At 46.4% G+C, this 24,830-nt stretch overlaps 1 protein-coding gene and 1 long non-coding RNA gene across 13 annotated transcripts in view; both read left to right on the top strand.

Annotated features, from left to right (window-relative positions):
* The first annotated feature begins 18,037 nt into the window (after positions 1-18,037).
* The window catches only part of MARK3 (microtubule affinity regulating kinase 3), a 65,669-nt gene continuing 58,876 nt past the window's right edge, over positions 18,038-24,830 (top strand). For 4 of the 12 annotated variants that reach the window (XM_053979243.1, XM_053979252.1, XM_053979242.1 and 1 more), the window contains exon 1: positions 18,039-18,633. In XM_053979243.1, coding sequence (XP_053835218.1) covers positions 18,583-18,633 — 51 coding nt within the window. In that variant the 5' untranslated portion in view covers positions 18,039-18,582. Of the gene's footprint in view, positions 18,634-24,830 lie in introns of all 12 variants that reach the window. The other 8 variants (XM_053979246.1, XM_053979241.1, XM_053979247.1 and 5 more) reach the window with 5 other exon arrangements.
* Positions 18,703-21,991, top strand: LOC128808313 (uncharacterized). The gene is made up of 2 exons (XR_008437437.1): positions 18,703-18,914; positions 21,200-21,991. It is a non-coding gene; the product is annotated as an uncharacterized LOC128808313 (long non-coding RNA).

Raw genomic sequence — 24,830 nt, 5'->3', positions numbered from 1 at the left:
GCACATGCTGTGACAGGGGATGCATCAGAGCCAGAGAGGTTAAAGCATGTAAGATGAGAGATGATGCTGGCCTAGACATGAAGGACCTTCTCCTATTCTTCTCTATGTATATCCAAAAATAACCAAGCAGACAGGGTCTGACTTCCAAACACTGTGAACAGAGGTACACCAACAGCTTTTATCCCTATAGACCTTCTTTCCCCCCAGCACAGAATGGTTAAAACTATTTCTCTCTCAATGGGTTGTCTCCTTTCCCTGGGTGCTGCTTTAAAATCACCCAAAAAATAATAAAGACAGGTCAGTCCTTACATCTGTAGCTTGTTCTGCACAAGACACCCCATTGGGAAGGGAGTTTTACTGGTGATGGCAGGAAATCCTTTTAGAGCCCCCCAGCAGTTGTGCTGCAGCAGCCCCTTTCCCTCCCACTGCTCCTGCCCATGGAGGCACTCCCACAGTGCCAGAGGCTCACCCCCCTGCAGTGGTGGGGATGCAGGCACAAGTGGGGCCAGAGGTGGGGATGCAGGGTGGGAGAAGGCTGAGCAGCCCCAACCCCTGTGGTATGAGGCTGCTCTGGTTCCTCCAGCTGGTTGTTCTCACCCATCTCCGTTGCCATCTCCGTCCAATCCCGATCCCCACAAAGAGCAGCTTGCAGGTGACATCTTTGACACCTCCAGCTGTCTTTCTGCACATTGCAGCTTTTCATCTCTGGCAGCTAATAGCAGAGTGCTGGGGGAAGGGAACATATGCCAAAGCAGCTCAGCTAAAGTGCCTTCTTACTAATCCCATTACCTGCCCCCCTAGCAAGAGAGAGGGCTTGATATATGGCCAGGGAGGTACAGGAATATCTCCCCTCTCTCCATGCTGTAAGGGATGCTTTTGCCTCTGTGTGGGTTGCAGGAGGCAGCTCCATGATGGGACAGGGAACACCTCTGTGTGGAGCGATACCACAAAAAGCACAGGCTGGATGCAGCCAGGAGCACATGTTCCTGACACAAGTCCCTCCGGGAGTGTGCGGGGTAGGCAGCTGCTGTGCAGCACGACAGTGCTGGAAGAAAGGCAGAGGCTGAATAGATCTGCAGGAAGAACCGCCTTCCATCATTGCTGCCTGCAGGGCATTTGCTGAAAGGACAGCCTGGGGCAATTAGAGGGCATGAAGCTTGGGCTCAGCTCAAGGAATCTTGCTTAGCTGCAGGGAATCTCACTACCCCCCTTCCAAACACCTTTTGTAGCTCGACAAGCTCTTAACGACGTATCCTGTTAATGGCTGATCCTGCACAGTGAATGCAGGTGTCAGGAATGCGTGGTTCAGGCAGCAGCAGCAAGGTGATGGTTTTGCATCCTCGGAGGGGAGGAGGTGTCCTGGTACCCTGGGGAGCCCAAGGGAGGGTGAGAAGCTGAGCTGCCAGGTGATGCTGTCACCATCTCCAGGTCCTGTCTGCTCCCCACTGATCCCTCCTGAGCTCAACTGCATCCTATCTCAGCCATGATTTTGAATGGAGCTGGTGCCCAGGGCCTGGCTGTGGGGATGTGGCAGTGACAAGCTATTGTGCCAATGTGGGCTTGGGAGATGCTGCAGAGCAGTGATGGGGCTGTCTCTGGGGGACCATGAGCATCACAACAGTGCCAAAACCCTCCTCTTGCCTTTTGCTGGCCAGCCTGACAGGAGCTGAGTAGCTGTGAAGGATGAACTGGTGGCCTTTTCCATCTCTCAGTGCACAAGAAAATATAACTTCTGCATCTTTTCCTAAAATACATGGCAGTGCCAAATGTGCAGGTCTGCTTCTCCAGAGCCCGGGGTTGTGTAACTGTTGGCTCTGCTGTGTGGCTGCTGGAAGGAGCTGAGGACCAGCCTGCACAGGAGAGACACAGGCTCTCCAGGTTTGCCTTCCAGCTGGGGGAATCCCTACGTGTTTCTGTTCTCTTCTGATGGACTTGTCCATAACTCCTGCTTGTGTTTGGGACTCCTGAAACCCCAGCCAACAGTGTGTGCTCTCACCTTTGCATGCCTGGAACCCTTTGAGGTCTGTGTCTCACCAGAGGAGTCACTACAGGGGGTTTTCCAGGGACTGTCCCCTTCCCTACTCTGCTTGCCACGATCCAATTCATTGGCCGGAGAGGAGGCACAGGCACGCACATGTTTCAGTATGTGTCTCTTCTTAATGCACTTATTTTTAGCTTGTTTTTGTGGCCCATAGAGGATTCCACAGGAAATCCTGCAGCCATGGGATCATGAAAAGCTCAGGTTCCCGATTGTGTTACATACGTTAACAGAGATGTGATCTATACAGGGTTTTTAAAAAGCAGCTATAAATACTTCCTCCAGCTGCACCAATATCCCCTCGTCCCTCTTCTCTCCATGGCACCTGTTGACACTCATGTACCCAGTTAAGATTAGCTGCTTCACAGGGAAGGGGAGCCCTGACTCTGGAGCCATCCCTCCCTGCTCTGTAGCAGGGGCACCTGGCTGTCCTGCTTTGGGACACACCTTGGGCTGTCAAAATTTGCAAAACCCCAAATGGCCAACTCCCCTGATGGGTTTGCTTGGCCCAGAAGCCCAGGGTTTGCTCTTGGCCCAGTGGGGAAAGAGCCACAGCAAACCAGCCCTATATGGTGTGGTGGCACTTTGCCATCTGATCCCCAGGCAGCCTCAGGCTCTGGCCAGGCAGCCCCATCACAGTGAGGAGGTTGTCAGTTCTCAGCCCTGCTTCTTCCCAAGCCCAGGCTGCCAGGGAAGCAGGGATGCTCAGTGCTGGTGTGTGCACTCACATTTCATTCTGCACCCTGCGGCGTGTGCTGCCAAGTGCATCATTTCCCTCCAGCTGTGGGAGCTGATGGCTCTTTCACACGACCCCTCCGACCCCTCCAGGCTCACCGGAATGAGTAATGACTGCAGGGCTGGCTTGTGTTTGTGAAATATGGAGATATGCAGGTATGGAACTTGAGTTCATGGCATTCAAGTGTGTGGGAGACCTTTAGGTCCTTTTGAGTGGAAGCAGAGGGGCTTTTCACCTGTGAAAAGGCAGCTCAGTCTCCTCACTGCCTTTGAACATTGTGGGGGAAAGGTGCTACAAAGAGTGCCCTAGAATGAGCTAGGACGGGTCTGGAAAAGGCATCTGGGAACATGCTCCATTCATTACATGATACATGCAGCCTCCAAACTTAACCCTGAAACACTTTTCCATGGAGAGAAAACCCCAGCAAGGTAAGAGGGAGCTGTGCCAGGGGCCAGTCCCTGCTTCCCTACAAAGATGCCAGCCCATGCTGGTGTTCGCGGGGGACACTGCTGTGCAAAGTCCAGCTCCAAGCTGTGCCTGCTTTTCCCCAGTCCATGTGTCATCATTCCTGGCTGCTGGTGAGTCAGCCCCTGGCCCTGCTGGTGCCTCCACAGCTGCCATGCTCTGCTGCTCTGCAGGAAACCTCAGCCATCGGGGGAGCCCATAATATAGAGGCTGCAGGCAGCGTTCCCCTTCCATGCTGGGAGGGAGCCAAGACTTTCTTAAAGGTTTGTTTATGCAGAAATTATCCAAACCATAACAAGAGATTCCTTCATTTGCCACTTTCTCCCCTACGCAAGAAGCTAATGCCATAACCCTTCACACTCCTCTGGTCCTGGATTTGCCTAAAGAGTCTATCCTGGAGCCAGAAGAGCTGTCTGATGAAACTCTAGTTGAACCTGAAACATGAAATATTGGCTGCACCATGAGACTTGATGTGGGAACTGGAAGATGTATTCAGTTCACAGTTAAAGCAATCAGAAATTAACCCCATCACTTGGAAACTCTTCTGATCCCCACCTACACTCTCCCAAACTATATCTCTGAGTGTGCCACACTCCCAGGCTGGAAGCTGGGTTGTGTCCCTCTGCCAATGAGCAGAACGGATTGTGAGCCAAGCAAAGTCCTTCTGCCCAGTAAACTCTGCTGAGATCCCAACGTAGGTCCTGTACAAGGGAGTTCAGACATATCTTATCATCCCTGCTATTGCTGTACTCCAGTAGACCCAGAGCTTGTACAGATGGGATGGCAGGAATCCAAGGAAAGGCTCATGATACCAGCTCAGTGAGGAGCAGAGAGGGGAGAATGGGGTGGTGCAGGCTCAGCTGATAGAAAAGGAGGCAAAGTCAGAATCAGAAGACAGAGGGTTTAGAGGTAAATTAATTCTGTTTATGTAGATCTGAAGTTCATTGGTGGTTTGGTTGTCCAAAACACCACAGTGAAGCCCATCCTGGGGAAGATGCTGTCACACATTGTGGGACACACTGAAACTGCCCTGGTCCTCTGACTGACCAAGGCCTCCTGGATCTAGAGAAGGTCTTGCCAGGGGGATCAAATATAAGGAGTGGAGGAAAAGGAACAGAAGTATTAGGTTTCTTCTGCCCTGCTCCTCCCAGGCTGTCACTTTAGTCAGGGCTCCTGACAACCCCTTCAGATGAAGTGTACTCCAAAAATGTACGCTGAGGTTATGTAAGACTCTGGTACCTTTGGTGACTCACATGCCTTGTCCTAACACGCCGTTCCCCACAGCCGTTGTGTAACCTCACTGGGAAAGCACGCAGCGGCCAGCCGCAGGGATGGAGAGCTGCTGCAGGGATGGGGAGCCATGGCCCTAAAGATCTCCCTTCCCAGGGAAAGGCAAACCCACTGAAGGACCTTCCCATCCCTCTCACACATGGAGACGAAGGAGTCCTGCTGCAGTGTTGATCCTGCAACTGGAGGGATGGTCAGGGAGATGAAAAGTGTGGAATCTGTGAGACTAGAAAATTTCTAGTTGGCATTCAAACCTATGGTTTTCCCTGTTGTGTGCTGTAGTGAAAGGTCTGCTTGTAATTAAAGGGTTCACTGGTAGGAGAACAAGAATAGGGATATCTTCTTCCCTTGTCCAGGGAACCTTCTTCCTACAGTGAAGGAGACTGAGCTTTCTCTTGTTTAAGCATGGAAACATCAGGATAGACTTTGCAGCCAGCAGTGGAGATACTGACTGTCCCTCTGGGACAAAAGGAGGATCAGGCCTTTGAGGAGCTCCGGGAACCTGTGGGCACAGCAAGAGGCAGTGAGGGGTGCAAGCACCCAGGGGGAGCTGCATTGGAAGTGGGGACAATCTTCCCAGCAGTGGGGTGGGGACAGAACAGCCAAGGGTGTCAGGGTGGATAAGCCCATGGGGACAAATCACATGTGTCTCTGTCTCAGTGTGAGAGGCTGGGAAGGAGGGGGACTGTGCCTGTATACTGAGGAGCAGTCTGCCCAGGGCTCCTTGCACACAGGTCCAGTCTGCCATGTGTTGCCATCTCCTGGGACAGCATCCCCAGCAGCACAGAGCAGAGGGCCTCAGCTTCCCTCCTATTCAGACTCTGCAGTTGCTGGAGTATACACTTGCTGGACACAACTATCACCTGGACAGCTGTACCTTGGCATTTTCTGTGGCTGTTGTTTGGTTTGGATTTTCACCCTGCCCATATTCTGTGTTTGAATGCATGTGCTGTGAATCCAGCTCAACCATCTCAGCCCCTCAAGGCAGCAGAGTTACAGTATTGTGGGTATGTTTGAGGAAGGCTGAGAACTGGCAAGTCAGCAGCAACCTCTGCTTCTCTGAACTCACAGTGCTGAGAAAGTTCAGACTTCATCCTGCCTTGCACTCATGTCTGTCAAAGAAATGAGAGGCAAAGAGCAGCATGCTGCAGGTTTGGTGCTGCCTTGTGACTTCAGGGCCAGCTCATCAGCTGGGACAAGTGAGAGGAGCTGCCCTGAGGCAGTCCAGATGAGCAGGTATTTTCCTGACGTCTTGCCAGTCCTTGATTCCTGTCCAGGACTCCACACCTACCCCAGCCTATCTTCTAGTGCAAAAGTGATAGGTTTGAATCATGCAATGGATTTATTGCCTGGCTCATAAGCTGAACTGAATAAAGTTAAAGTTAAATAAATAAAGTTAAAGAAACTCTTCTTGTTTAACTAAGGATCTGTTTTCCACTGTATTGTAGCTCTGCAATGGAGTGATAACATATTAGGGCTGAGTCTTGGCTTCAGGACTCCACTCTTAGACTTGTATAAAATCACAGTAACACAGGCATCAGACTCATTATTTTTTATACAGTTATAAATTATACTATTTTGCCCCCTCAGTCCGTAGCTAGAAATCACCACTTCCCACATACAGCATATGCAATGCTTTATTTTTAAAAAATAACTTCCATCTTTCTAAAGAGTAAAGGCAGACCAAAAAATGAATTAATGTGACCTATTATTAAGTTATGAAATGCTCACAAGCCCACAAAACCATGCACAGACTCAGCTTCCTCAGGAAAGAGGGCAACTGCAAAGAATTTCAGAGCTAGAACCTTGCCTGATGGAAAGTAGAAGCCACTGACTTCAGCAGGAATGTCTGTTCCTAACTGCAGAAGTGGTTTCCAGAACCAGCTCACCATGAAGCCCAGCACTGGTGGAATTGAAGGATATTCATGAGAAGCAAGCCAATTATTTTCTCCGATTAATAAGGCAGAATGATCCTCAAGTCGTGCTCTAAACGGCTACAACCACACGGAACCAAGCCTGCAGGAACATGCCCTGCCTTTGCCAGCCTTGCAGGCTGCTCAGGCACAGGATGTCTCTGCTGACTGGCAGCACTGCCTGCTGTCACCATGGCACGGGGTTCTTTCTGTAAAACCCGTTTCAGACATATTTTGTCAGGCTCTAACCACCAGGGCTGGCCCTAGATATGTCAGCTGGCTGCCACACCAGGAGATCTCAGTCAAGGTAGTTTGGCAAGGGTGAAGCTGGGAGAAGACATATTTTGTCCCTGACCTTTTGGCATAGCTCTGGGATGAAGAGGTAAAGAGAAGAGATGTGGGCATCCTGGGAACAGAGGGGGAACATCTGAGATGGGGTGGGATGGCTGAGGAGGGACAAGTTGGGATAAGGAGCTAGGGGAAAGGAAGGAGTGGACCTCAGAGGACATGGGACAGCAGGAAAGAGGAGTCCCTTCTCCCCATTAGGATGTGTCCTCAGCAGTGTCTGGGAAGAATCACATACTCCCACCTGTGTTTCTCCTCCATCATTAGCTGGAACCTTCTGGTCCCATGTCTCTCATTGGCTGACACTTTGTGGACAGCAGCCTTTCACTGGGACAAACACACTGCTAGATCCCATCACACTTCTCCCTGCTGGCCTATGTACTCCATCTGTGCTGCCGGCCCTGTCAGCCCCCAGGTGGGCCTGCTGGGGACTCCCATGTGCTCTGCTGGAACCCAGGAGCAGCCCCACAGATGTGAGCATGTGTGCAAGTGACCTTCAGAGAGCTGAGGTCACACAGCCGGCCACTCCAGGGGCACAAAAAACTGAGCAAAGCTGCCTCTGCAGGTTTCCCATTTCACTGTTTCCTCAAAGCTCCCCACCCAGGCTCATCTCCATGCACAACATGGATGGTTCCTACCAGCAGAACAACACCAGAGCCACAATCCTGCTCGGAGAGATACCTGAAGCAGCTCTGTGTGAGCCCTAAAGCAGTGTAACTGCTGAGCATAGAGGAAATCAGCCCATTCTGTTGTACTAATATTGCATTTATATTGTTCCTGGTAGAGGTACTCGCTGTAACCCAGCTAACCCAGCAAAGGGGATTCCTCTCCTACACACAGCTCTGCTCCCAGTGCAGGGAGAGTGTGCAGGGGCCTCTGGGAAGGCAACATGAACTCGTGTAATTAAAGCCTGGATCCTAATGTGCAAGTACTGAGAGACCACATGCTGGCTGGTTTTCTTTGTAGCTTGAATAGTGTTCCTTTAATGTAGGTGGGTTGTTTTTTTGGTTGGAGGGTTTTTTGTGCGTGTGAGAAACATAAATAGGCCTTCATCTTTTATGCATTTCCTTGTGCCTTCCAGACCCAGAGCTCCTCTCCATCATTTGACATCATTGCTAGTTCTGAAAGACGCATTTACTAGAAAAAGATATAAGGGTGTTTTCATTGCAGTACATCACATTCATATACATAAAATATTAAAAGCAATATAGATGAACCCAAAAAACAATGCAGCACTTCAGCAAATGGTATTAATCTTTCCCCTAGGTGTTAGAGAAGGAGATAAATCCTACCCTGTTAGACATTACAGCCTCCATGGACTCCTAAAGGGAGTGTGTGTCATGGTTAGAGATACCACGAGGGTCTGTTATGAGGGGGAGCAAAAGATTTTGTGCTATATGTATGCAGACACAGAGGAATATAAATGTGTGTGTGTGTGGTGTGTGTGTATGCATGCTTACACAGCATTTGTCAGCATTGCCAAGGAGCATTGGTTGTGCCCGCCCTACACTGCTGTCTCTTGAGGACAGAGTGCATTTCCTGAGTCCTCTCCCAGTCTGTTCTGGGTCTTCCCAGAGAAGCCCAGAGTTCCTGAAATCTATGGCACAGCGCCATGGAGAGGCCTGCAGGACATGGCACTGAATGGCAAATGTAGCCCAGTGGAAAAAACACATTTTTCTCTAATGGAGAGCCCCACTAAAGGAGCCCTTCAATGCCCTCCAAACATCCTTGCTCAACTCACTGCAGTCAGACCTTGGCCCCAGGTGAGCCCAGGCTCGGTCTCAGGTGACTAAAGGTGATGCTTCTGACCTTCAGCAGTGTCCCCTGGAGACAAGTGCCTTCACAGGTCCTCTCCCTCATATAAGAAGGCAAAACGCTATTCCTCCTCTTAAAGGGTGTCCTAGAGGCTCAGCCCCATAATAACCAATTGCAATATTCACTGAAGCCCAGTAGGATGAGGAAACAAGAACTCAAACCACCCAGGATCACACCCAGCGTGGGACCTAATGTAGCCTCTGAGTTCATTCCTCTTTGTGAGAAGAGCAGATTTAATCCCAGGGTTAGTGTCTGCATGTTTTTCCAGCTGCTAGCTCTCTCTCCCCATCCCTCAGATCCATATGCCTTTTCAGTCTGTCAGTTCTTCATTTATGTCCACATGTGTGTTCCCTTTCTCCTCTCCCATTGGGAAGCCTCCCACAGCCCACCCAGCTCCTCTAATGCCATCCTTCATTTCCCCTCCTGGGGCAAGGCAGCAGGAACCAGCACTGCTCCTGTGTCCCTGCTTACTGGGGCTAAAACCATCTCATCTGCTAATGTAGAAGTGCTTTCAGCAAATGCTGTTTGAAAAACATGAGCAAGCATTTATTGAACCTTTAGAAACTTGCAAAATCCTCTCCATTCTGTTATTTTCCCTTTTTTCAATCTTCCCTCTTTTATTTCCCTTTTTTTCTACAGAAAAGTCTTGTATTAATAATTATTGATGTCTCTTTTTTTATGGCTATTTGATTCCATATTGCTGCTGAAAAAAAAGGGTAAATATAAAAGGTTCCTAAAGCATTTGGAGTCGTACACCCACATTTCTCTCCAATATTATCTTGCTTTTCAAAGTCAGACTGAAAAATCTACAATTATTGTAAAAGTTTAAAAAAAAATGTAAAGGTCTGATTCCTTGAAGTTCAGGTGGTCCAGGATTCAGTAGCCACCAAAGAAAGTAAAACCAGAAGCAACAGAAAATATGAAAATCCTTTTACAGGCAGAAAATGTTAATGGGAGAAACATTAAAGGTGTTAATAGTACCAATGCCAGATTCAGCATCTCCTATAAAAGGGGAAGGGAATGTTACTGTTGGCAACCCTAGGCAATGACAGGAAGTATTTATTAGCTCAACGGGATCCTATATTTGCAAGGGTAAATCCAGCCAGCAAGAATTATCGCTCTGTTGACAGACTAGCTAAGGGGCCAAGGAGAAGGTAGGTGGCAAAGTGGGCATTCACTGAGGGCAAGGGAGGGGTGCAGAGCCCCCAGAAAAGCAGCACTCCCCAGGCAAGGGGGTTCCCAGGGCTCCCGTCCTGCCCTGCTCAGAGCAGCTCACAGCTGTGGCCGCTCTGATGGTATTTTTATGAATGGTGAAAGGAGACTTTGGCCCAACCAGTCACAGAAGTACTGGGCTAAGAGAGAGAAGGGCAAAAGAGAATAAAAGCAGTGAAAGGTGATTAATGCTATGTAGTTGTAGGTAGATGCTTGCTTATAAATCATGTGATGGTGTGTAACATTAAAAGAAAATTGAAGCAAGTTATTCAAGGGGAAACTCCATCACATATGGAGAAAACTCTTCAGCTGTACACCACAGGCTTGATTTTCTCTGCTCAGAATACCTGCAGCATGCATGGACTTCACTGCCAACAGGGACTATTCATTTATTATGGTTATATAGTGCCAGGCACTTGAAACAAGTCCTACAAAGCTCTGTGATTCATACAGACCACAGACCTAATCCCAGAATGTTTATTGTCATCAGTGAAAAAAGGCTAAGCTGTGACAGGCACTCTTGGCCAGGAAGAAGCAGAGCTGGTGCCCTGACTATTTTGGGACAAAGACGTCCTGTTCCTCCAAAGCCTGAGCTGAGAGTACGTCTTTCCCACTGGGAAGCACCAGCCAGGCTGGCTGCAGGGGCAGCCAGGGGGAACCTGGCCCTCTACAGCAACTTCAGATGCCTGTTCAGATAAATACAGATGCAGATGAATAAAGGACTTGAGTTTATTTTTTGTGTGTGTTTGAAATTATAATAGTCTTGATTCTTGCTTTTCATTTTGATAATAATAAAGCATTCCTTCTAATTCATTTTGCTTTTCTATGCATCTTGAAAACTGTCCTGTGCTTAGATGATAAAACATCCCCTCTCCCTCCAAAAGTGTTTTTATGTTCCTGTGTGATGTGAATTATAATCAGGATTGAGGCAATAACATTAATGTGATATTTTTCCAATTCGGTTTGAAGCTATTGACCTTCTACCCTTTGTAGCCATAACACTAGGTTGTGATAAAGAAATTCAGGATAAACATGCAAATAAAGTATTTCTTCTTTGCTTTTGCAAAGAAGAAATTTTTTGTTGTTTATGATTATAGAGTTAATTCATAGTTCAAACCCCCCCCCCCCCCTTGTTTCAGTAGCACATATAATGTTGCTGACTTTGTCTGGGTAATTATCAAGGATGCCTTCAACACATAAGCACAGCAATAGAGATGCCTGTGATATCCAGTAACTTTTTGGGCAGTGGGAAAGCTCCAAAGGAAAGCAGATGTTGGAAAAGGCTTTGGAAAAGGTAGAGAGAAGGATCTAAGTAATTATAGGCCTGTCTCCTGACACGAGTCCCAGCAATATAATGGAATGACTCATATGGATCCAGATTAACAAAGAATCAAAGGACGAAAATATCATTAATGCCAATCAGCAGGAGTTTATGGAAAGAGACCCTTTCAAACTGACTTGTTACCTTTCACCAAGGAGATTGTAAGGTTGAGTGATAAATGTAACAAAGCTGATGTAAAACACTTGGATTTCTTTAAGGCCTTCAACTTGTTGCAGCAAGACAAGGTGATTAAGAAACCGGAACAATCCAAAGCCAACGTGACACATACAAATTGATTGTCTAACTACTCATCCCTGAGACACCACCACGGGGTTCCTGGAAGGGTGCTCAGGGCATTGTGAGCAGCAGGCATTGCTCCCTGGGTGCCACCCTGGGACCCTCAGCTCAGTGTCCCACCCTAACCATTTATTCAGTCCTCAGTCCTTGCACCCCTTCCCTTTGCTTGCTGGAAGACCTCACTAATCAGCTGTGTTTTCTCAGAGTTGTTTATTTTTTCCTTTCCCACCCTGGATGACCTGTGCATTGTGTGAATTTTCAAGGTAGCAATTACTTACTGACAATTTTTTAACATCAGAAAAATGCAATATGGTCCCATAACCCTGCACAATTGGTTCTTCATCTTCAGCAGCTGATATTTTACCAAGAACTGTACAGAAACAAAAGGATTGCTGATAAGGTTTGTGGATGACACCAAGACAGAGAAAAAAGGTAAAAAATAAAGGATGTGTCACCAGTACAAGCAGACCAGTTTACAAAATTACATTCAGATGAACAATACATATTTGAGTATGACCAAAGGTAAAAATCACACCTGTAGGAATAATAATAATAATAAAGGGTAGTTTCAATATAGGAGATACCATATGGAAGGGAAAGGTCAGAGATACTGAAAAGGGCACATGAGACACAGCTGAATGTGAGTTTCCAGAGTTCATTTACAGTATCTGAGAGGGCTAAATGGGTTCTTTGGCTGTGGCATCAGCTAAATAACCTACATCATGTCTGCATTTGGGTTTCACATTATTACAGACAAAAAACCATGTTCACATCTGGTATCCACAGCACAAACCAATGGATAAGGTAGAAATGAATCAGATGAAACATGCATGCTACTGCTTACAAATTTGGATAGGATGCCTTTTGATAACAGACCCCAAGACTTCAATCTCTTTAGTCTCTTGAAGAGATGGATGTGGGCTGAGCTAGGTCCCGATTTGGAGTAAAAGTCTGATCATCCATGACACAAAACCAGTGTGGGAAAGTTCCCATAGCTGAAAGATGTCATTAGTAGGCATATCCAGAACAGAAGCAAAGGTTTCTAAAAGCAAGGAGGAACAATCACATGGACAGTCGTCCTAAATCACTCACTGATTCCTTGCCTCTGGTAATATTTAAATAAAAGATGCAATCCAAATCAAACACAACTTACTTCAGGGAAATACACAGAGGAACTTCAGGGCTTGGTTCTGCTAAAAATTTGAAGACTATATGAGCAACAACCTGAGTCTTCACCTGAAGTGCCTTCAGAAAATACCGAAGCTCAGCCTATGTCTGGACCTCGACACACAATCTTGTATGAACAAAGTGGATTTAACAACTGTGGACCATACCAATTTTTAGGGTACCCTGTACCCAAAAGCCCTGGAATTTTTCTTACTGCTAGAAAACAATTACTTCCCACTATTGCTTGGGCACACCAATTCTTAACCAGCACTTGAAAATATGACATGTTCAGGAGTCATCTATTCTTTTCCCCTCATTGTGAATAGAGTCATTGATTCAGTATCAACCACACAGGAAATGGCATAGGAGGCACAGTAACATGCCTGACTTAGATGGCAAAGCGTCTAGGATATTGCTTTGGTGGGGTCATGTGCAAAGAATGGAAGAGGCTTGCTATAAAACACATATTTTAGCTTCAAACATACAGAGTTAAATTCAGAACTAGCATCACCACCAACTGGCTACTTGTCCTTTGCATTGCCTTCGTAACCCACATGGCGTCAGGGTCATGGAAAGCCAAGGAGGTATTTTCAATCCTCTGCTTCTCTAAACAGTGACCTTGTGCCATGCCATGAGAGCAATGCTCTCACCGGCTCCCCACAGCACTGTGATTCTGTCCTGGAGCTATGATCCATACAGGCATTTACGTCAAATGGCACTGGAATTAGTGCAGTTCAGGCACTTGATAGCGATGCCACCATGAAGGTTCATGTGTCATGCACCACTCTATATGGCTCTGCAGGCAAAGCACAGCATGCCCCGCCTACGGGAAGGGAAGTAACTGAGGCATGCAGTTCAGGAACGACCAGTGTTTGCTCCTGTTTGCCCTCGGCTGCAGCCCAGCGCCTGAACCTCTCCTCACCTGAGCAACGCATCACAGTGCCACAGCCACTCTGCTGTCCCCAGGCACTTGTATGGACCAAAGGGAGAAGTTAACACACACAAAATCTTCTCCCACCTCTCAGATCTCAGTCTCTGCTTGACATGAAGCTGAGAAGGAAGATCTTTTCCCTATCCAAGGTTTTCTCTGCTGCCAACACCACATTTTGCTCTGGCCTTGCAGGGGGTTGCACTTGGGCCTCATCATAACTGAGCATGGACTATTGATTCAGGTTGCAGACTGTAATCAGTCCTTTTCTATCAATAGCTTTGTCATTGACATTTTAAAAATCACATGCTTCTTCCTACCATAAAACCTTTTTAAGATTATGTATTGTCTGGAAGTTAAGATTTTAAAACCAAATACAAATATTGATTTCAAATGCAAGGAGTGACTTCAGTTCTAAAGACAGCACTAATGATAAAACAATCCTGGAAATCTTTCATTGCATGGAATTACCTTAGAATGTCTACAAGAAAAAAGGCATTGGAATAAGAATGAATAATATTAGCTATATTCCAATGGATGTAACATATTTTAAAATGTGTTTTTCAAAGGCTTAAGGAAAAACCCAAAAAGTTTCATCAGGGTTAACGACTATCAATCTAAACTGGAATTTTTGTATAAACTGAAATGATTTAATACCTGGGCAGGTTTCCAGCTGGTAAGCACTGTCATAGCTGCAGAGCACAACAGAGCACCTATAACAATTACATTAGCTGATTCTCTACTTGTCTCTACCAATGGATGTCTTTCAGTCCCCAGCCTTTAAAGAGCAGTGAGTGGAATACAAATTCCTCAGTCAGTTCTGCATTTGTAATCCTTCTTCCAGAATTAAGGCTCAAAACCTGTGCATATGAATACATTAAACTTAATCCTTATGTTTTGCCCAGCAGTTGTAATCAAGTCCAACATTTTTTGCTCTGACTGCAAATGCTGTTGGAGTCTACTCTGTGCAGTGCAGTGTTAAGAGGTTCTTAGTGTGGCTTTTAATGTCCAGAAGAAAAAAAATTCTAAATTCTCCACCACAGTGATGCTGTTCTGTATCTTATTGTTTTCTCTGTGAGGTGGCAGCCAAATGAGTGACATAAAAAAGGCACCTTAACTAGCAGAATCTGCTTCCTGTATGTTTTTGAGTCATATTCTCCAGCTCTATTGCCAAAACCAAGTTTTTATAACTGCTAGCAATGTAGACAGTACAGCTCAAAACACAAATTGCAGACTATTCTGGTAAGATACAAACATTATCATCAAAGTCCCCCTTACAAAATCTCTGCCACTATTACTAGTGATAGCACAAGAACTAGAAAGCATGACAGGATTATCAGAGTGCTTTCTGAATTTTCAAAACCTTTACATAGGAAAAGAAATCACCTTTTGATTTGTGAATGTGGCTTAAATAATACCTGACAATACAGAATATTTATGGACAACAAAGAAAGATGAAACCCATACATTCAGCTTTTTTTCTATGGCCCAATTTCTAAGAAGAACATGAATACATTTTGAAATTAACTAATCTGTTTAAATGGGAGAAGTAGAATATAGCAACAATGAAATGTAGAAGAAAGCACCTGCTACGCAGTTTATCATTCCCTGTGCAAGTTTTGTTACACAGTAAAACCAGCTCTAATCAATGTTGTCATTTAATGGCAATAAAATAGCAAAATCAGCTACTGTTATTTTTGTGGTCTTAAGCACTTCTTCAGAAGTTCTTACTTCAAAATCCCTTTGCCAATCAAAAACATGACTCTGAAAGATACAGCCATCCCCCCTACAGCTCCCTTGCTCCCTGTGCCCTTTCCCCAGCCCCTTCAAATGGACTGCAAGTATTAAATGTAGGCTTTATCAAGGGCAATAGTGGAACTCCTACTGTATCAACAGGCCCAGGAATTCCATCTATCCACCATTGTACAGTTCAGATTTTATCAGAGTGACTACTGCTTCCACAGAGCAGAAATGCAAGTATGTAAAACACAATGCTAAGTTTAATGCCTCTTCATGCCCGTGCACAGAACTTCCACAGATCAGGACAGGCACACTCCTAGGTGCAAACAGCATTACGTGTACTTCTCACACTCTGCCAATCGCTCCAACGTGGGCAGCTCAGCCTTCCCATGCTGGCTGGAGTGAGAGCTCTAGGCTGGTAACAACCCAAAGAAACCTCTGCCCAATTGTTACCCTTTTTCTGACTCTGCCATAACTCAATTACAATTTTTTACAAACACATTGTAAAGAACATATTCTACTGGCAACCAAAAAGAAAAAGATGAAGCAGCAGCCCTGTGGCAAAAGCAGAGTCAGGAGATCTGGATACTTTTTCTGGCTTTGCTTTAGACTTCGTGACTGACCTTGACAAATTGGATACAGACAAAACCCACTCCCTGCTCTGTGCAAAGGGTCCTGCCTGCTTCCCAGGGACAGTGGCTCTGCTATGACTATGTATGGTCCGAGCAAAGACACACGTGGATGTGCATGTACACACAGAAATACAAACACTTGCACAAGAGGTGAGTCCTGAAATCCAAAATTCCTGTCATTGACACAGAGCAAGACATCAGCTTAATGAGAGTTTGGAAGGAAAATCTGCAGGTCAGATGTTGTAGAGCATTTTGTAGTCCTGATGATGAAGCAACAGACATACACGTTATTGGGTGGCATTCAAAGGCCCTCTTTCCTTGCTCATGTCTCTAAAAGCAAGGAAAATATCACCTACATTATAGGATGGATTTTGGGGCTGAGCTGGCAAATATTTATGAGAGCCATAAAGTTTAGAAGTCTAGTTTAGTCTTTCCACTTTAGAAAGACAAAATGTTACTGCTAGGCTGCCAGATCCACAGATATGCCAAGTTTCTACAAATCCCACCAGACCCAACTTTTTTTCTACAGGGGTTTGCATTTTTTCTGTTAAAAAAAAAAAAAAAAAAAAAAAAAAAAAAAAAAAAAAAAAGAGAGAGAGAAATAGGTTTGGTTTTAAACCACCTACATACTGAATATACAGAAGTAATTTCTTGTTTTTCATTCATAATTAGATCTACTCATGACTACACCAAGATCTTCTTTATAAACTTAAAAGGGATTATGCAGAGTAACTACTGGATACACAAAGAATGTTTTGATAGCCCAGGCTTCCACCCTTCATCAACAAATGAGCCAAGCATCAAGCTGGTATGAAAATACAGTGCTGTAACACTGTATGGGTGTCTGATGGCACCAGGTGAGATCTGCCAACAGCAGCCTCAGACCCCTGCCAGGTGTGAGCTTCCTTCTGTAACACACACCATCCTCTGGGCTGAGGAAGCCCAAGAAAAGGAACGACATGCTTTGGCAGATGGCCCAAGGACAGAACCCTGAACATGGATGCCCATTGCTGGACTACGCTGGCCTGTGTCCCTTCCCCTGGCTGTGAGTGGGCAGTGGGGTCTGTCCCCTTCCCCAGCTAAGGGCTGGTTCTGTAGGGAGATCTGCCCTTTCTCCAGCCACTCTGCAGCACCATCCCCTCTGCACCACGGCGCTCCCCAAAACCTGAGCTCCCCACCACACCACATCTCCTGCCACGCCGGGGGGGGGCACAGCTCCCTGAGGGACTCTTTATAGAATCAAAATCAGAGACTTTTAGGGGGTTGGAAGAACACAGTGCCAACCCCCTGCCATGGGCAGGGACATCTCCCACTAGACCAGGTTGCTCAAAGCCCTATCCAGGCTGGGCTTCAACACTTGCAGGGATGGGGCATCCATTGTTTCTCTGAGTAACCTGTTCTTGTGCCTAACCACCCTCACGGTAAAAAAAAATTCTTGCTAATATCTAATCCAATTTTCCCCTCTTTCAGTCTGTACCCATTACTGTTTGTCCTATCACTACAGCTCCTCATGGAGCGTCCCTCTCTAGCTTCCCTGTAGCCCCTCTCAGATACTGGAAGGTTGCTGAGGTCCCCACACCACCTTCTCTTCTCCAGGCTGAACAGCCCCAACTTTCTCGATCTGTGTTGCGGAAATGCTCCAGTCCTCTTATCAACTTCAAGGTCCCCTCTGGACTTGCTCCAACAGTTCCAGGTCCTCCTTGTGTTGGGGACACCAGAACTGGATGCAGTGCTCCAGGCGGGGTCTCACAAAAGCGAACCCTGCTCCAAGCTGTGCCGCCCCGAGGCCGCTCCGATCCCCGGAGTACAGCGGGGCCGGCACGGAGGGCAGGGCCGGTCCCCGGGAGGGCAGGGGCCGATCCCCCGAGGACAGCGGGGCCGGCACGGAGGGCAGGGCCGGTCCCCGGGAGGGCAGGGGCCGATCCCCCGAGGACAGCGGGGCCGGCACGGAGGGCAGGGCCGGTCCCGGCCCCGAGGCCCCCGCACACGCCGGGCGGGGGGCGGGACCTTCCGGTTCATGTCGGCGCTGGGCTGGCGCGGAGGAGCAGCGCGGCCATCTTGCCTCGTCCGGGAGCAGCGGCGGGGCGGGCGGGGGGCAGGCAGGGAGGGAGGGAGCGGCGGGCGGGTACCCACCGAGCGTCCGCAGCCCGTGGGGCGCCGGCCTTTTCGGAGCCTGGGGCGGGCCGCGATGCGAGCGGCGGCGCGGTGAAGCGGGGCCGCGGCGGGGGAAGGAGAGGGCAGCCCCCCGGGCGGCGGGCCTGCGCTAGCCGTGCCCCGGCGGCAGCGGAGAGAAGCCGGGCTGCGCGGCGCCCCGCTGCCGCCTCCTCCCGCCCGCCCTGCGCTCACCCCCTCCCCCCCGGAGCCGCTCCCTCGCCGCCTCCCTTTCCCCGGCTCCATCCCTTCCCTCGGCTCCATCCCCTCCCCGCTGGATGAGGCGGCCCCCTGCCCGCTGCTGACCCCTGCGGACCCCGGCTGTAGGATGAGCCCGAAGGACTCGGAAGGGGCGAGGCCGCTCCGCTCCCTGAGGAGGATCTAGTGGGGGGGCACCGACGCGACGCCGCCCCCCGCCAGGCACCTCGTCCTTCATGGTGGCTCCCTGCGACCACCATCTCGGAGCAGACGCGCAGCCCGGGGCCCGTGTGTGTGTCTGTGCGCGCCGCCGCCGCGGCCGCCCGAGTGAGGGAAAATGTCCACTCGGACTCCATTGCCCACGGTGAACGAGCGCGACACGGAGAATGTGAGTACCGCGGCCGCGGGGGACCCGCCGCACCGCACCCGGCCCCGCGCCGCCCGGCCCCGCCGCGCGGGCATCGCCCCGCGGGGCGCTGTCAGCAACCGCCCGCCGCCTGTACGCTGCCCAAATTGCCGATTTATTCTGAATTGATTATTTTTTTAACCCCTCCACAGCACGGTTCGCCGGCTCCGTGGCGTTTGCGGGCATCCCTCCCCCTCCCAAACCCGGTGTCCTCTCTTTAATTCCCTCTGTATTATTTGAGTGTCGCAGGCTGCGAGGATCGGGTTGGTTATGTCGCTAACGGGGATCCACGGTGGGGAGGGGAGTGCTGGGGGGGGTGGTGCTGCCTTCTCCTGATATGCAAAGTTACTGCTAAAGCACCCCAATAAACCTCTAGTAAACAGATGGGAATAATTCAGCTTGGCTAGGGGTGGGCTAGGTGACCTAGATAATAGGCCTCTTCCCTGCTTAATTTGCAGGGTTCTGGATGGTAATGACGCTGTTAGGCTAGTCACCTGTTCAGATGACATTAAAAGGGTTTCTTTATTGGAATTACCCTTTGCGCAAGGGAGCCTGTTCCCTTCACACCGAATACCCCCCCCCTTTTTTTTTTTTTTACCTTGACAAAGCCAAGGTTTAGGAATTGACATTTTATTTACAAAATTAAGTCAGTCGCAAAGGTCGAATGCTAGAGGAAGAAAGAACAAAAAAAAAAAATAAACTAGTCCTACCACATGAGCGTATAGCAACAAACGAAGCTCGGTAGGAGACTCCCTTTCTGCAGATAGAAACTGTGTTTCTCTTAAGTTAAAACTTACTTGATCCTGGTGTATCCTGTCTAACCATTTTTCTGCATAGGTTCTGACATGTCTCCAAATGATAAACAGAAGGGAGTTGTCACTCACTGTAGTCTAAAATGAGTTGATCGGTGAACTTTGTATTCAGCTTTTTGTAAAGGCTATCTGATATTCTTTACAAGACAGATGCTAAGCTTGATGGAGGAGGCGGGGTTTTTTGTTTTTTGTTTTTTTGTTTTTTGTTTTTTTTTTTTTTGCGAGGGCTTCTTATGTTTTGGACAGGCATAAAAGGTGGAAACTTTGGTTAAAGATCAGGAAAAGCTGTTGGATTGTTCCAGACCATAAATAGTCCGAGAAAAGTGATGGTAGCCCCATTGTTTAAAACAAGACCAGACAAAGCGTTAGAAAACATGCTGCATAGAACAATTACTGCATTACTAGGGATTTAGATTTTATTGACATAATAGGCACTTCTAACTTCTGTGATCTTTATTTGCTTTAGCACTACATGCAACCTGCAGGCTAAGGGCTGTATTGAGCAAAAAGCCAACTAAGCATATTTGGTTGTAAAATCTCAATGAGCTTCCTGTCTTGTGGAAGAAAATAATTAAAATATTATGCAGCCCTTCCTATGCCATGGGGAGAGTTGAAGTTGAAACATACTCTACAAAATACTGTGCAGAGTTTATTTGGATGATTGTTTTAGTCTATACCAAACCCAACTGGGGTTTTCAAGCTCCATGTGAATGTATGGAGGCCACATAGTAAATCATTTTAGAAAGTGTTCAGATCAGATTCCCCAATTAATTCAAACTTTACTGTGGATAACTTAACAGTGGAAAGACCTAATAATGTGCTCAAGGAAACATAATTATTCATAAGCTGTGTGTTCTAGCACTTGAAGTTAGGTTTTTACATGTCTTCCACTTAAGGTGCCTTGTTCTCACTTCAAAATATTGGTCTAACACTTCTGTTTAGTTATCTTCATAATTTGACATACATGGATTGTCTTGCTTGCAGATAAATTGCCTTAGGTTTAGAATAAGGCATATTTTTCAACTGCTGTATTCTGTGCCAGTGTCCACAGAAATAGCTGTAGGTAGTGATATTGACAGGGAGTGATTTATCCAAGTACTTGCCAGATCCAGTGAGCCAAGCCCCCCACCCAGTACAATACCATATTCCTCAGGAAGCTCTCTGATGTTTTGGCCATCAGCTATCTAGAAATTTACCAAACTATTTTGTTATGCCTTAAAAACTAAATTTAAATCTGACATTTAGTCTGTCTGAATTACCCCTACAGCTGTGCAATACCAAATGCAATAATTTTGATACTTCAGCTAACTGTTCTTTACCCCAAATCTGGGTGTGTTATGTTGGCAGGTAAATTGAGCCTTGGTTCATTCTCTTTCACATAAGAGAAGTCTAATTATTTAATATTCAGAGGACTCTTTGAAGAGGCTTAGGAGGTGCCAAGGTATTCAGCTAGCCTTTGGGCCATGGTTGTGGACCCCATTAATGCCTTCTCTCGGCTTGGAAGGTTACCACTGCTGACAAAGGCTTGGCTGGTGTTGAATCTGGTGGAAGTGTGCTGATCATAGCTTATCCATGCCTATACTTGCAGTTTTGAAAATGAAGTTAGCCTCCAGAATGACAGTGAGTGTAAATTACCATTGTCTGTGCTTGCAGTTAACCACGTTCAGCGGTTGGCAGGTCCTGTTGAATAAAAAAGTGTAATTGCCAGTACTTGATTTTTATTTTTTTTTCCTAAGGCTTCTTATCAAGACATGCTGAAGTGGAAATACTGTCACAGTGACAGCTTTTCCCCAAAAGCTACTCAGAGCTACCAAGCCTTTAGTGCCTTTGAGATTAAAGAATTTGGCTCCGAGTCACCTGGTTTTGAGAGGAAAGGCATCCCAGATGACCTGTGATCATAGGAACTTCACACTTGGACAGTTGGAAGCTGGCTGTTGGCCTGCAATGAGCTGGCTCCTCACCACAGAGGCAGAGCAGCTCCTCTCTGGCCATGTCTTGTGCAGCAGTGGCTGCCAGCTGCTTAGGGGACAGAAGTGTAGGACAGGATCAGATCTTCTGTCTTTTTTCAAAATATGTCCTGTACGTGAGAAAGAAAGCAACAGAGACAGCAGAGACCTCCTTCATGTAAATCTGGGAGACAGGGTAGACACAGAAGAAGGACTTTAGATGACAGAAGAATGAGTAAACCTGTTTTACTAGTGATGAGAAGGAAGGGAGAGAAGATGGAGGAGAATAGTGTGGAAACACAGTGGAAGACAAAAGATGAGAGGAGTCACAGAGGAATGTGCATATGGCAGGATGGAGGACAACCAGTGACAAAGAAATAGGAGCAGAAGGAACAAGATTGTGAGGAGTAGGACAACTATTCATTAAAAAAATATTCAAAGAGTGGGAAGATGATAGCAAACTATAGATAGAAACAAGGAAATACAGGTGGTATGGAGGTTGGAAGATTACTTTTTTTAACAGCATGAAATAGAAAAGAAAAATCTTGGATTAAAGAGTTTAATTAAAACCTCTGTTCACTGCACAGCTGTGTTTTTTTTTGGGGGAAAAAGGGTAACTGTTTTGAATGTGTTGGTTCTGCAGGCCAATCTGAATTAAAAATTTAAGTAATTTGAGGAAAAGCAAGACTAAAATATACTCTTATCTCCATGACTGTGCCTAATGTGAAAAATTTGCTATTGAAAAATACCAGCGTGATGGCAACTGTGCTTGCACAAAAGGATTTTGTGCAGCAGAAGTACCACCTTTTTTTTTTTTTTTTTTTCTTTTAAAAAGATTTAGTAAAGGCAGGGTTAGGTACAAAAATGTACCTAAGATACTGGGAAAGTTAGTGCAGTATGTCTTGGTTTATTACCAATTAACTATGAAATGCATTAGAGCATTTGCAGACAATATGCAAGCTTGCATTGTTCTATATATTATTTATCAGTCTTCTCCTATTACAGATAGATCTGTAATTTGAATGCTTTCTTCCGTAGCATGAAATCCTGTGGGTTCTTTTAAAGAAGGGAACTGAGGAGGGAAGTGTTCCTGTGGCCAAGAGTTCTGACAGATTTTCTTCTACAGGACCATCTACACTATTCCATATTTTTCACCAGTTGTAATAAATATTCTGGTTTGAATTAAAGTGGGCGAAGATGGCAAAATAACTAGAAATAAAAAATATTTTAGGAATTCACCTGGCATGTATTTTTTAGTGCCAAAATTCCCCAGAGCAGAAAAAAAACGCCGACGCCCAATAGGCCTGGTACTGTGTCCTCAAAAGTACCTGGTGAGGCTGCATGACATTGCGAGTCATCAGCTGCTAGTATTTTCACATTTTTACAGTGAGACATTGAATTCTCAGCTGTGCTGAGCAGCCTGTGCTGTGCTGTTTAATCAGTTGGTTTCAGTCAGCTCGCACTGATGGGAGGCTGCTGGGGGCATCAGCCTCGGGTGCCCTTTCCCACCCGCGGTTTGTGCCAGCACTAATTATCGTGGGGCTGTGAGATGAGTCTGGTCAGTTCTGATCCAACTGGTATAAACCCTTAAGAAAAGTGGAGTTATCCCCATTCTGTGGCTGTAAACAGAATGTCCAGTTCAAATGGGGAAGGGTAGAAATGCTTCCTAGTGTTTTTGTTTTGGTTTGAATTAAGCCAGTTGTAGCACAGTACCCTACGGCTAGGGTAACTTGAGTTGTGCCACAACTACAAACAGATACATATTTACAAGAGTGTAATTTGGGATAGTTTATTCCTGGAAATAAACTTTTCTCCCCTCTTTCTTACATTGTTTCAATAACTCAGAAAAACTAGATTGCAGGACCTTACTCTAGAAAATGTTACATAGTTAGACTTTATTCGTTAGCACCACCAAAGGTGGCTTATGTTGTGGTCTTAGAAGTGGCAGTCTGAAAAACAGAACATAGCTACAGGAACTGCTGAAAGAAAATAAATGAGAGTAAATACAGTATTTAGTACACTGAACGTCACAGTCTTCTTCCTAGCTCTTGTTACCCACTCACCTGGTATCCTTACCTGCTCGACTCTCCATTTTAGTTCTAGCCAAAAGATATATTCATGTTGATGTAAGCGGACAGTTCCTGTTGACAGCATATCTCAGGTGACTCAAGTCAAAGGAATTCAAAGAGTGGAGGCATTTGTCTCTCCCAATCTCCATTTCATATGACATATAAGTAGCATGTGTTTGCAACTTCCTCTTCTCCTCAGTCAAGTAATGCTGCCTCATGGGTGTCAGCCAGATCAAAAATGGAGGTCACTTTTTTTTTTAGGCTCATGGCATATCAAGGTTGGCTTTGCTTAGCGTGGAGATCATCTGCCACTAAAATGTTTTAGAACATAACGATAAATAAGTGTGTACTGCTCTTAAAACATAAACCTGAAAGATACTGAGCACACCTGTGATGAGGGAGAAACCCTTGTGTTAGGAGGAATTCTTGCCCCATAAAGCAGCAAGTTGCTGAGCTCAATATGTATATATATACATATAAATAGAAATTGATTTTAAAATAAAATTTGCTCCTGCAGGGTTAAAGCCAAAGCAAAGCTTTCTATCTACAAGCTCAATGTGGTTTTTGAAAACCAACTGTGAGGTGGTTGGGGTTTTTTCTTTTTTGTTTAGCATGTAATTACTGACAGTGATGATTCTGGAAACAACTTAGTTGGCAGTATTGTTGATGAAGAATAGAATATGGTTGGCTCTTCAGCTATTATTCCCCAGGCTGATGTCAATAAATATCCATTTTAATCAGCAGTAAAGGAACTTTGGCTGGAAAGATATGATGAATGTCAGATCTTGATAATGTGAAGCAACAAAAGAGCTTTTAAAGAGCTTTTCTAACCGGCACCAGACTTATCTTTTTGATTATATAAGCAGGATTTCTTCACTGTTGTGTTATTCAGTGCTAATCATGGAATTACAGATTCACTCTCTTTCATATGCTGTATAGACCATGAACCAAATACTGCCAAACACATTGCAGAGGCTGTAGTGATTTTCATGGGAGGACTCTTGAGACAGATCCTGCCTTTGCTGAAGACTGTTAGTGCTTTGCTGTCAGCACTTGCCCACTCTGGTCTTCAGGGCACTGCTGCACTTGTCACTAGTAATTCCCACTGCAATTCCCACTGCTGGTCAGTAGCCAGAATTAGGAGTGTGCAAGTGTTGCTTTGGGTAGCAGTGTTCCCTGTGCCAGGTGAAGGTGTTCTGTGTCCCTGCTGTCCACCTCCATTAGGCTGCCTAGTGTAGGGGGTTCCATTGCTGTGCTCATTTTGAGCTGGGTCTGCTGTGTCCTGAGTGTCACTCCTGTTTTTTTCTTTTATTTTGCCTTCCCCACTGAGGTGTGGAGGAACTAGGAATGTG

This window comes from Vidua macroura, chromosome 6, assembly GCF_024509145.1.
Source record: "Vidua macroura isolate BioBank_ID:100142 chromosome 6, ASM2450914v1, whole genome shotgun sequence".
Taxonomy (NCBI): Eukaryota; Metazoa; Chordata; class Aves; order Passeriformes; family Viduidae; genus Vidua; species Vidua macroura.
Note: the sequence above shows the minus strand (reverse complement) of the source record. Positions and strands in the feature narration are given on the sequence as shown.